Source organism: Podarcis erhardii, assembly GCF_964252035.2.
Source record: "Podarcis erhardii genome assembly, chromosome: 8".
Classification (NCBI taxonomy): domain Eukaryota; kingdom Metazoa; phylum Chordata; class Lepidosauria; order Squamata; family Lacertidae; genus Podarcis; species Podarcis erhardii.
Genome location: NC_138499.1, coordinates 79,106,667 through 79,120,309, shown reverse-complemented (window position 1 = coordinate 79,120,309; position 13,643 = coordinate 79,106,667). Strand labels below are relative to the sequence as shown.

General features: G+C 43.5%; 1 protein-coding gene across 1 annotated transcript in view; it reads right to left on the bottom strand.

Moving 5' to 3' along the window:
* The window catches only part of DNAH5 (dynein axonemal heavy chain 5), a gene marked incomplete at its 5' end in the record, with an annotated part of 188,985 nt that overhangs the window by 129,133 nt on the left and 46,209 nt on the right, over positions 1 to 13,643 (bottom strand). The window contains 6 exons of the mRNA XM_081873195.1: positions 477 to 613; positions 1,236 to 1,332; positions 1,427 to 1,617; positions 4,552 to 4,797; positions 7,496 to 7,658; positions 11,844 to 11,989. Coding sequence (XP_081729321.1) covers positions 477 to 613; positions 1,236 to 1,332; positions 1,427 to 1,617; positions 4,552 to 4,797; positions 7,496 to 7,658; positions 11,844 to 11,989 — 980 coding nt within the window. The remainder of the gene's footprint in view (positions 1 to 476; positions 614 to 1,235; positions 1,333 to 1,426; positions 1,618 to 4,551; positions 4,798 to 7,495; positions 7,659 to 11,843; positions 11,990 to 13,643) is intronic.

Genomic DNA, 13,643 nt, shown 5'->3' with positions numbered 1-13,643 from the left:
TAACACTAAGCATACTATATACAGAACACACCAGAAGGGAAGAGATAGAAAGAGTGAAACCCAGGCTCCTTCTGGCCTATTACTATAGTCAGCATGACCTTGACAGAAGAGATAACAGGACCAGTTTAAGCCAGCTGTACTCAGCTTCTCTGAAGGAATAACCCAAACATCATGAACCTTCTGCTTGTTTCTTTCACATAGAGAAGCTTCCAGAACCCTCTTGAACTAATTAGAATAGGAAAGATCTCTACACATCAGATCAATACTTTCTGCACTAAGAAATGCAAACTGACACTCCTTACAATGCTTTGCAGTCCCATTTTTCCATTGACTTCTGCCAATTCCTTCCTCCTCCTCCTCTTCCTCTTGCTTTCCATGTACTTTCCTCCCCATCCCTTTCTGTGACTCTTCCCAATTTGGTTGCTTCCTTTTCACCAGCCACCTCACTTAAAGATCCCCTGTACACATTTACTTACCCTTTTGGTGGAATTGATAGATGTGCTAAGAACGGACATCAGCTTAATTATTTCCTTATTCTCTGAAATGCTTTTGTAGTAGTTCTTGTTTTGGACAGAAGAAGGCAAGATCAGAGAGGCTGTATCTGAAGCAGTGTCTTGAGCGGGAAAAAGTTGCAATCGTCACATTAATACATTAGGCCTCAGAGACAAAATCACGAATTTCAAAACACATCTTCATTATATATTGTGCTGACCGTTCTAAAAACTTAAGCACAGCCTAAAATTACATGCTGATAGCTTTGCAGTATATTGATGCTAAGTTAAGTAATAGGCTCTTGGTTCAATTGCTTCCTTGAGAGCATTTCAATCTTCTCCTGGTGATTCTGTTATCTTATTTATTTGTTAAATATGGATTCCAAACCAGGTCTCTTGACATTTATTTATTTTTACGTTGACAAGCTACACCTCACTTCAGGCTTTGAGGGACTCCATATATTATAGAATGTGGCAAAAAATACACATGGGGACTAGTGCATCTGTTTTTGCTGATGTTTTAACATGCAAAAATCATCCTGAGTTGAACACGTCAGCCTGCTTGCAGGATCCTGCTCAGGAATTCCTCCAAAATTATGCAGAACCCTTGTAAACTCCACTTGCTTAGGAGATCTAAGTTACCGTGAAAGTTCCTTAAGTTTTAATAACAATTTTAAAAGTACAGATTTCTGCCAGTATATCTAATAAAGGCAAGATTCATACAGAATCGCTGCAAAGTATTACCAAGGATATTTCCAACTTCAGTTTGTCTCATTTCAGTCTCAGAATCGCTGTCTCCTTCATTTCGCAAAGCAGCCATTTTACTTTCTAGCATCTTTTGCTGGGCAGAAACAAAGGGGAGAGGGAGATTATGTGGTACCCAAACCTGAATGTATCTTATCAGGAAAGTTATCAGAAACACAGAGGTGCCATACCTTGGATAGCCTCTCCTTGCTCCACTGGCCAACTCCTTTCATGACGCTTACAATGCAGTCCACAGCCTTGTTGAGCGTTTGCTGTACTTCCTCGAGTGTGGGCATCATAGCAAAATTTGGAATGGAAAGGATAACACTAGCCTTAAAGATGGGCTGAGCACTCTGTCTCTGCTTGGAGGCACTCTCCTTATCTAAAAAGAAAGGCTAGTGTCAGGCTTCGGGGAATCAGCTTTCTCCCCCATGGCAGTAGATAAGCAGGACAAAGGAAAAGAAGTCTTCTTACCAGTTAGAAGCTATAATAATCATAGCGAGAGAACAAAGAACACATCTCCTAGTAATGGCGGTGCTCCCAATTAAGGATTCCACCCCCTTCTGTCCCTATTAATCTACGTCACTTCTGTATCCCATAATCTGAGTTTATACCCTCTGTGTTTTCTGTTCTGCCACTTTCTGAGCTCTTCTCGACTTTGGGGAGGGCGGTGGAGGAATGCTGTCTAGAGACTGTGAATCTGTTAACCCTCTCCCTTCCAGTTTTTCGCCTTCTAGCTTCTGCCTTCTGAACTATGTCCCTCTGCAAACCACTGTTCCAAATCTATATTGTCCTCCTGCTCCTGGGAAGATGCAAGATCCAGATCAGGAAAGGGGGGGGGCAAGGCTCCCAACATTCCTCCTCAGTACAGCCCTCTGCAGCACAGTCCCTGACAGCAAGACAGACAACCCATTATTAATTCAGGACAGTCTGCTGAAGAAAAATAAGAATCTCCCAGGTGTCAAGACGTCAGGGAACCCTATCCCTCCCCCAGTGGCAGCCAAAAATGCAGATAAATACAAAGAGTCCTTACCACATAATTTATTCAGTATTCACAGAGAGGGAGAAAAAATGTAGCCTCTATTCAATGATGGTGTTGCTCCAAGTAAAGTCCCACCCCCACCCCCCTATGTCTCCCTTATTTGACGTCACTCCTGCGTCGGTTAATCTGAGCTTTCTGCCTCTGAGCTCTCTGTTCTAATACCCTCAATGCCCATCTGGTCTGGGGAGAGCAGGGGCAGGAATGTTTTCCAAGGACACTGAGTATGTCAGCTGGCTCTCCCCGGTACTTCTCCTTCTTCCTGCTCTCCCCTTCCAGTATTTCCCAGCTTCTGCCCTCTGCAGCCTCTGAACTATGCCCTTCTGCAAACCACTGTTCTAAATCTATACTATCTTCCTGTTCTCAGGAAGGTTCAGGAGAAGGGGGCGGCCCCCACCATTCCTCTTCAGTCCAGTCCCTGACACAGATGACTTGGTGACACTCCAAAAGTGTTTCCACTGGAGGTGCGCTTGGTTCTTGTTTGGCTTGGGGTGGTAAACTAAAAAAAGAAATATTCCTAGTAAATCCTTATATGACTCAGCACAGACAAACCCTGCACACATGATGCCCATTATCCACGTCCACCAGCTCATGCTAGCCATGCAGCCCTGAAGAGGAGATGACCACCATAACAATCTGACAGTGGAGATTAGATGTGCGGCAGAAGCACACCCAACACCCACCCAATCCTCAATAGACGTTCCCATGATGTGCCTTCACTAGAACAAATCTGTATTGCGGGCGTATGCTAGGATTTGCAGCACTTGCGTTGTGGCCCACACACTGTGTCTCAGTGTGCTGGCAAACAAGGTTGCGTGTGGTGTCCATGCTGAGAGAGCATAAGTCTGCTTGACGCCATATCGTCTCTGATTAAACAGCAGCATTCTGTCAACATAGACATCTAGGATTATTTAACCATGCTCCTCATCAAAACCCACAGCGGTTCATAAAGAAAGCACTAGCATGTATTTTCAATGCACTGCAGAACTTCAAAGCACCTTTGTCCCCAATCTGTCTGCATTCTTTCCCCCTTTTGCATGAAAGAGCAATATTCAGGAAGCTACAGTCCACCTCCATTAGCATCGGAGGAGGTTATCCCACTGATGTCAAGGGGAAGCAGATTGTGTGCCCTGGGAATCTTATCTGCTCTGTTTGATTGCTAAAGTCTGCTTTGTGCATAGACTATGGTGTAGCACACAAGTCGGTGGGAAGATGCAGAGGATGGAATAATCAGCCTCAATGCTAAAAATTAAAACTTGTCCAGGAGATAACGTATTTTTTGCTCTATAAAACGCACCAGACCATAAGACGCACCTAGTTTTTGGAGGAGGAAAACAAGAAAAAAAATATTCTGAATCTCAGAAGCCAGAACAGCAAGAGGGATCGCTGCGCAGTGAAAGCAGCAATCCCTCTTACTGTTCTGGCTTCTGGGATAGCTGCGCAGCCTGCATTCGCTCCATAAGATGCACACACATTTCCCCTTACTTTTTAGGAGGGAAAAAGGGAGTCTTATAGAGCGAAAAATATGGTAAGTCCATTGCCGGTTCAAATAGCAGCATGCAGCCTGTTCTGTATCCCCTAAGGCAGGCTTCCTCAAACTCAGCCCTCCAGATGTTTTGGCCTACAACTCCCATAATCCCTAGCTAGCAGGGCCAGTGGTCAGGAATGATGGGAATTGTAGTCTCAAAGTATTTGTGATGATCAGATGACGTTTGTAGGTTTGCAAGAAGTTCTGTGAGGAATAATATTAGAAATATTGCAAAAATGGAGAAGAGATGCGATATGTTAAGAGATGTAAAGGCAATAGTAAGTTAGGAAATGCGTAAGAGGTGATTAAGACGGAGGATTATCAGAGGTGCTCATGGAAGTCCAATAAGAATGTGTTTGTGATAAATTGTGTGGTATGTTTTATAATTTTGTATGTTAAAAACCAATAAAAATATTTTTTTAAAAAAAAACATCTGGGGGACAGTGAAATACAGTATGTTAGGGGAAAGATTCAGCTGCCAGCCTAATGAGCTTTTCAACATGGAATTGGGGAAGTAAGGCAACAGCTAGCCCTTTGCCTCAGGTGGCAAAATCTCTTGAGCTGGCCTTGGCTGATCTGGTAAAGCTTTAAGCAAGCCAAATATTGTACCACTCAACTGTGCAGTCTCACCTAAGACCACCAACAGCCAGTTCCATCAACAACAGCTTGTAAGAAGATGGGATGTTTGAAATTTTAACCGTGGTTTTGCTATGCCCAGCTGTTTCTGCTGAGCATGGCGCGAGACTTACCTAAGAAGCTGAACATAGAAGAGGCTTGGATGCGCCTCCGCATGGCCTCCAGGGTGTTGCGAGTAACTTTCAGAAGAGCATCCACGTTGCGGTGGTTGAAATGGGACAGCAGCTCTTGGGCTTCTTCCTCTAGCATTTCCATTTCCCTCTTCTTTTTCTTGGTCAAGGGGGAAGACAAGCCTGCTGACATCTGGCTAGCTGTGTGCGAGGATGCTAAGGGATCTGATGGCCCATCCTCTTCCGCTCCTGGGAACAGTAATCAGTGAGTGTTATGTACTGAGTTGAATAGGATCCAAAATGCAGCAGTCTGATTGGTCCTAGAACAATAGGATTCAGAATGCAGCAGTCTGATTGGTCCTAGAACAATGCAGCAGAATGATTGGTCCTTAGGAGCCACCCAATCCAGCTCCAGGTGGAAGTGAATCCACAACCTGATTGGCCTACAGGAGAATCCCGGAATTAGCCAATCACGTGCAGCCCATTGTGTAAATAATGTATATAAAGCAGATATTGTGGGGGAACTTCCATTCCTCCTCACCACTATGAGCTGAATAAAGAGCATGAAATCCACTCTCGACTCCGAGTATATTTCAGTGGAGTTAAGTCAGTAGCCTTCTGAGCAGACAGTCCTTAATCTTGACTGTGTTGCACAGCAAAGGTGCCTGAGTCCTCAGTCGCACAGAAAGTTCTGTGTGGATATGAATAGAAGCTTTATGCAGACCTTCCCTGTGCAATAAGGGGAGGGGGGAAGCACTCACAATGAAATTGGGACTAGTGATTACACATGCACCCGCCCCCTTACAGATCTTTGGTGTGTGTTTGTCTGTCTGTCTCTGTCTCTTTCTCTCACTTTTTCTTGTCAAACACTTATGTAATTAGCTAGTTAATATGAGTCAGAACTGATATGCCCCATGTTATACATTGGGCTGTTCATAATGGCTCGTAACGATACTGTGATGCTTCAGGAGTGCAGACAATCCACACACAAAATTGACCAGGTACAGAATTGCCTGAGAACCTCAACTTTCCTTTCTCTTTTTAAGAACAATTTTTTTAGAACTTTTGGTTGCAGATATAAGCCTGAAAGTGTATGAGCAATGCCTAGTGCAGTTTCAGACAGGAATTACTATTTCTTTTTCTCTTTTTAAAAGTTAGTATTATTATTTTCATTAAACATTACAAAGAGCAACTACAACTGCACAGAATTATTTCAGTTACTAGCTTGTACAAAACACAGCACAGTACAACAAGGAAATTATCCATCAATGTCATATTATGAGCACTCTGCTCGCATGCATTTTCTGAAATCTCAGTGTTGAGTTTCTCTGCATGGGGCGCCCACCTGTCAAAACCTCTTTTGCTCTGATCTTAAAAGGCAAGTGGGAAGAAGCCTGCGCAAGCACTTTTGCGTGGACAGGCGGAGCCCCCCAGATCCCGAGCGGTCCCGTTCCCCCCGTCATGTGGAATAACGACTCTAGACAACGTGCTATGGGATTAAATTGGCTACAATTTTATTAAATTTCAAATGTGGGTAGACCTTGGCTCAGGCATTGGGCGTTCTCCCTCCCCAGTCCCCAGCTGGGGACCTAGGAAGCATCAGGGTTATCCAGTGTTTGTGTGGGGGATGGGCCGGCTCTGGAGAACATATATTCAAGCAGAGATAGCCGCCCCCGTTACGCCGCCGCAGGGGAGAGCAATGACGACCTTTCGGCGTACGGTCAAAGCCTCCCTTCAAAAACCCCTTTAACGGGGAACCCTGGTATCGCCGCCGCAAAGAGGAAGATGGACTAAAGGATTCCGCCCAAGGCCTGATACCGCCAAAGTTGTGACGTTTTGCTATGGGAAAGGCGAAACCTGCCAATGCAGGGAAATTCCTTTCCGGCCCTTTAACAGCGACCTTGACGTAGCAGCGCCCGCATACCTGTGAAGAAAAGTTAACCTGCAAAACCTGTGAAGAAAAGTTAACCTGCAAAATAAGACATTAACTGAGGGTGGGTAGGGTGGGAGAAGCTCTTGAGCCAAGTGAGGATTCCCAGGTAAGATCCTCCCTCTATTGTGTGGGCAGGTAGTCCCTCCCCTACCTGGCCTGGTCTCCTTGGCAACGCTTCCCCCAGGTGGGATTGGACAACTGACTGAGGTAGGCGGAGACCTCCAGGTATCCCACCTGAGGGAAGGCAAGTCAAGCCTATGCTGATGGAGCCGCTCCAGATCTAGGGGCTGCACGCATACACGCAAAGGGTGCCCCCCGTTTTAAGTGGGGAGCGGTCATTGTGGGTCCCCCACCCCATAAAGATCGGAGCAAGATCGGGGACTTAAAAAGGAAGGCGGGAGACTGGCAAAGGTGTATGCAAGTCTCCTCCCATTTATCTTTTAAGTCCTTTTCCCTCTGAACTTCAGGGAGAGGAGACTTGCAAAAGCCTTTCTGAGTCTCTACCCTCACCCATTTAAGACTCACATTCTTCTCTTGCAAATGGCAGTGACAACAATAAGGTAGGGGGTAACCTTTCTTCCGACCACCGACCACCCACTTTCAAAAGAAATATTTGAAACCTCTTGGGTAATGTTTTTGTGAAGCATTTTACAGCAGCTTCCACAGCCCCATTTCAGCTGAAACGAGACTGAAGGAGCTGCCTTAAAGCGCTTCGCAAAAGTGCTGTTTGAAGCAGCTCGCGTGCTTCTCCAGTTCAGCTGACATCCTGCTGCCTTGGCTATGCAATCCTCTTCTCTGCTGGGAATAGGGCATGCAGCGAATGCCCCATCCTCTCACCCCTCAGCTGACATCACTGGTGACGTCAGCTGATGGGTGTGTGGGCGTGGTTGGAGGGGAAATAGCCTTGCAGGCCAAGTTAGAACACATGGATAGCCAAGACTGGCCCACAAGCCAGAGATTTCCCATACCTGAAATAGACTATGAGTTAACATATGGTGGAATGCCAGTCCTTACCTTCATGCATTTCCTCATTGCTGCTTCCACCCAGAAACTTATTGCCAGAATCCCCTCTGATTTGCCCCTCCGTGTCCAGTAACATGTTGATAAGCTCATTTGCTGCTTCCTCCACCAATGAGCTTTTCAGGTGCAAAGTGCATGCTCCCTTCATACAGAGTTCCTGCAAAAATGCCAATATCATTTAAATTTATTTTATTCTTTTCTTTTTTCTTTTTTAAATCTTCTTTTTTATTTTGACAAAGTAATAATAATAAACAAATAAGAATAAATGTATGCACCCCACCACCGAGACCATTCTGTTGTAACTATCCAACCTCCCAAAATTTCAACACCTCTTGCAATGGTTTGACCCCTTTCCGTTTTAACAGTACAAATTCTACAAACGCCTTCCATATTTCCTCAAAATCATTTCTCCTGCATATCCCCGTCTTAGCTTAATGGCACATGTTAATTTATCATTAATAACCATATCCCACACCTCTTTATACCATTCTTCCATTTTATATTCACCTAGCACCTAGACAGAGGGAAGCGGGTGGCGCTGTGGGTAAAACCTCAGCGCCTAGGACTTGCCTATCGTATGGTCGGCGGTTCGAATCCCCGCGGCGGGGTGAGCTCCTGTCTTTCGGTCCCAGCTCCTGCCAACCTAGCAGTTCGAAAGCACCCTTAAGTGCAAGTAGATAAATAAGTACCGCTTCATAGCGGGAAGGTAAATGGCGTTTCCGTGTGCTGCGCTGGTGCTGGCTCGCCAGAGCAGCTTCGTCACGCTGGCCATGTGACCCGGAAGTGTCTCCGGACAGCGCTGGCCCCCGGCCTCTTAAGTGAGATGGGCGCACAACCCTAGAGTCGGACACGACTGGCCCGTATGGGAAGGGGTACCTTTACCTTTACCTTAGCACCTAGACAGCATCTTAAAAAGTAGAGACATCACCTTGCCAACAAAGGTCCGTATAGTAAAAGCTATAGTTTTCCCAGTAGTGATGTATGGAAGTGAGAGCTGGACCATAAAGAAGGCTGATCGCCAAAGAATTGGTGCTTTTGAATTATGGTGCTGGAGGAGACTCTTGAGAGTCCCATGGACTGCAAGAAGATCAAACCTATCCATTCTTAAGGAAATGAGCCCTGAGTGCTCGCTGGAAGGACAGATCCTGAACCTGAGGCTCCAAGACTTTGGCCACCTCATGAGAAGAGAAGACTCCCTGGAAAAGACCCTGATGTTGGGAAAGATGGAGAGCACAAGGAGAAGGGGATGACAGAGGACGAGATGGCTAGATAGTGTTCTCGAAGCTACCAACGTGAGTTTGACCAAACTGCGGGAGGCAGTGGAAGACAGGAGTGCCTGGCGTGCTCTGGTCCAGGCTCTGCCTAATCTTCCTCTCCCATTATTCCCCAATTTTCCCCTTCATCTGCATCTGAGCTGTGACCTCCCTCAAACCCCTGTTGTAAATCTATATTATCTTCCTCTTCCTCCTCCCTGGAAGGGTCAGAATGGGGAGGGGGTCTCCACCATTCCTCCTCTATCCAGTTCCTGACAATTAGTTTTCTTTAACAGTGGAAGCAGGTTTTCAGATTATACGCAGCTCTTCTTCAGGCTTTGATTATGAGAGCAAAAATTAAACATCCAATAGTCTAGATAGAAACAACTGGGTAGTCAGCCTGATGGTTACTTGGCTGCAGAAGTTTACTGGCCATTGCTGTTGGCATGGAGATAGTCTAGGAGGTTGAATGCAAACATAACATTCTGATGTCATGTGTGATGTCACAAAGGGGATCTGCTTTAAGTCTTGGTTGGTAAAGCCAGAAACAGTTAACAGTCAGACTGCATCTCAGCCCTGTCAAGATGGAACTCCATAATAGGTGATGAATAGTTTTATTTGGGGGATATATAAACTTTTACTATTGGGGAAAAGTTTTAGATTGTTTTGCCAGCTTGTGCCCCATCAAGTTGAGGCCAATAGATATACACACAGCCCTGTACCCATCAAATAATCAACTATATGTGTGACTTTGGGACTGATTCATACAACCACATTTCCTTTATCCACTCTATAGCAGCTTTTTCTCTGTATTTGAAAAAATAACGAAGGAGAAGATAAGGAACCAGGAATAAGATTTGGATGAGGATGGTGAGGATCTAAGCTTTACAAGTGAGGGGGCTAGGAAGATAGCTTTGTGGTCCAGCATAGGAATGATGGGAGCTTCATATATCATTGAATTCCTGTTCCACAAAGAAGAAGTCTTTGAACTCTTTGCTCTCCTACTTTTAAGGTTCGCCGGATTCTGGGACAAGTAGGGTCTGGAATGCTTTCTAGTGACAATGTGTCAGCCAGCTGCTTCTCCGCTCTGCCTGGTCTTCCTCTCCCACTATTCCCCAATTTCCCCCCTCATCTGCCTCTGAGCTGTGACCTCCCGCAAATCCCTGTTGTAAATCTATACTGTCTTCCTCTTCCTCCTCCCTGGAAGGGTCCAGATGGGGAGGCAGTCTCCACCATTCCTCCTCCTCTGTCCAGCCCCTGACAATAGAGAACAATGGGAAACTAAAGCTAATTTTTACTATATTTCTGATTTTGGGGGAGTAGATAAAAGCCGGATGAGAATCATAATTGTAAAAACTAAAAGAAAGGTAAAAAAAAGAAGAAGACTAAATTAAAATGTTAAGTCCTGTATACCCTTATATACTCCATAATGACCAATTTTGGAATAAATTTTAGAAGCAGGAAAAACCAAGGGGTAGAATATGATTTTCAACATGCAAATCAAGTATAAAATTAGGTAATTGGCATCTTCATACCCACACCGAAATCAGCTGAACGTTTTTTATTGCACACTTATATTTCACTATAAAGCCACCTCTTTGAGTCCCTGTCTAGGGAAAAGGTGGGACATTAACAACAACAACAACAAATTTCAATGGCCTGCAATCATTTTTTACTATGAGTATTTGCATGAATCCAAAAGAACCTAGCTCTGTTCAGAAGGAACCTATGACTCCATGATCACTGCAGATGGTGTCAGCAGTCAGAAAATTAAAAGACGCCTGCTTCTTGAGAGAAAAACAATGACAAACCTAGACAGCATCTTAAAAAGCAGAGACATCACCTTGCCAACAAAGGTCCATATAGTTAAAGCTATGGTTTTCCCAGTCGTGATGTATGGAAGTGAGAGCTGGACCATAAAGAAGGCTGATCGCTTAAGAATCGGTGCTTTTGAATTATGGTGCTGGAGGAGACTCTTAAGAGTCCCATGGACTGCAAAAAGATCAAACCTATCCATTCTGAAGGAAATCAGCCCTGAGTGCTCACTGGAAGGACAGATCGTGAAGCTGAGGCTCCAATACTTTGGCCACCTCATGAGAAGAGAAGACTCCCTGGAAAAGACCCTGATGTTGGGAAAGATTGAAGGCACTAGGAGAAGGGGACGACAGAGGACGAGATGGTTGGACAGTGTTCTTGTAGCTACTAAAATGAGTTTGACCAAACTGCAGGAGGCAGTGGAAGATGAGTGCCTGGCGTGCTCTGGTTCATGGGCTCATGAAGAGTCGGACACGACTAAATGACTAAACTGTCAGGAGCTCATCCTACACTTAAGTAGGACCCTGGCAGAGACACATGCCCACTGGCATGTTCTCTCCCTCCTGGTCATTTGTATGTTAGCTTCAAAAGCTTTCTTCTGCCCAAACATCACAGCGACCGATGCTAACAGACATCGGCACACTTAGGGATTCACAGAGTCTTCACAGCTTGCGTAACAGACCTCAGCAACTCAGCATTTTGGCTAATCTACTTTATTTACATATAAACACACACAGAGCACTGCAACATGGCTCCCTCTCTCTCTAGCATCAAACAGCAAAGAGAAAAAGAACAAAGGACAATAGACCCACTTCACGGAACACAGTAACACAAACATCCTATCTCCATCACTTCCCACTCTGTGGAGTCAAAACATACACCATCATGTGATAGACAAAAACCCCATGACTGCAATCATGGAGCAGGAATTCTAACAACAAACAACAATGACTCTGTAGTTTTATCTGAGGTCATAGTTCTACACCTGATCTGTTACACCATACTGCAGGTAGGCAATCATGTGATTTGTAGACTTCACCATGCAAACAGTCCCTTTTTGAATGCATTTATGCATTTATGAATGCAAACTCCATTCATAAAACTAGAAGTAAGGAGGTGAAGCCTAGTCTTTTCCCTGACATGCTTAATTTCTATGTGCAGGGAAGTGTGTGTGTATATTTAAGGACATGCAATAATGCAAGCAGCTGAAAGTGGCGCAGCTCAGGCACAGGTTTGATTCCTCAGTGAAGGCTAGGTGTACATGATGACTATACCTTTGTCATGTGAAGGAATTGCTCGCAGGTCAGTGGATCGTCTTCAGGGAGATTGCAAAGGGGCACAGTGCTCATTTCTTGAAGAACAGCATTGATACGAAATTCTATTAGGTCATTTACTCGATCAAGCATCAACTCAAGGTCAGCTTTAAGGGCAAGGAAGAGAATGAATATAGTTAGGCCAAGTACTTTCAGAAGCCACTTTCCCCTCCCATTTAAGCATGAATGGACTGATGTGTTAGGAAATTCTTAAAACCATCATTATGGGGTTTAACGTAACAGCCAACTGAGAGGGCAGAGAGGGTTTTTCATCATTAAAATCTTGAAGAGGACAGTTGAAAAATATAATTTTTTTATAAAAGTATGGAAATAGTTTATTGAATATTTACAAACAAACTGTAAATAGATAAGAACATTGGCAGGATTGTTGTAATAACCCACAGTTTTATAAGAATCTATATTTAAAGTAGATGAATAAATGAGTAAGTAAAGTTAATTTGGAATATGCAGAAGATATTAAAAATAAATTTAAGGAACCACAGAAAGAGGGGAAAGGAAGTAGAGTTTTGAAAAGTTGAAACGATTGTAAAATTATTGAAATGTATAAAATTTAATAAATAAATGTATAAATAAAAAAAATTAGAAGAAAAATATAAAAACCAATCACTTTTTAAGAGTTTCAGAAGTGAAACAAAACTGCACAGGCTGAGACTTAGACGGGACTCAGCTACACGGCTGCAAATACAGTGTTTTAAGTGTGTTGTAAGTGTATTATACAATTGTGACACTAGATGGCACTGGTGAGCTAATGGCAAATTCCACATATATTTTATTTTTATTTTTTTATAAATATTTATTAAGGTTTTTAAATATAAATGCACACATAATAAACAATCTTATTTCTGTCATAACAATTTCATCACTTCTTTGGACTCCCTCACGTCTCCCGCTCCCATTTGCATCGTTAAAAATTTTTCCACACAAATTATCAACTTGTTTTCAATCTCATGTCCATTCATTCAAATATAATCTAGCACTTCTTCCAAAAAATTCTATATTTTCTTTAGTCTCACTTTTCATCAAATTTAAATCTAATTTAGTGGTGAGCAGTTTTTTATAATGCAGCATCCTTCTTAAGATTCAACCAAATTACAATGTTTTTGTAAATACATTTTGAATTTCTCCCAGTCTTCCTCCATCTTCTCTTCTCCCAGATCACGGATTCTGCCGGTCATCTCGGCCAGTTGCATATAGTCCATCAGCTGCATCTGCCACTCTTCCAGTGTGGGTAGATCTTGAGTTTTCCAGTTTTTTGCGATAAGAATCCTTGCTGCCGTTGTTGCATACATGAAAAATGTTCGATCCTTCTTTAACACCTTCTGGCCGACAATACCCAGGAGGAAGGCCTCTGGTTTCTTTGTGAAGGTATACTTAAATACCTTTTTCAGTTCATTATATATCATTTCCCAGAAGACCTTCACCTTAGGGCATGTCCACCAGAGGTGAAAGAATGTTCCTTCATTTTCTTTACATTTCCAACATTTATTATCAGACGAATGGTATATTTTAGCAAGTTTAACTGGGGTCATGTACCATCTATATATCATTTTCATAACATTTTCCTTCAGAGCATTACATGCGGTGAAGTTCAGCCCAGTGGTCCACAACCTTTCCCAGTCCTCAAACATAATGTTATGCCCAATGTCCTGTGCCCATTTTATCAGAGCCGATTTAACCATTTCGTCTTGTGTATTCCATTTTAACAGCAAGTTATACATTCTAGATAGTACCTTAGTCTTT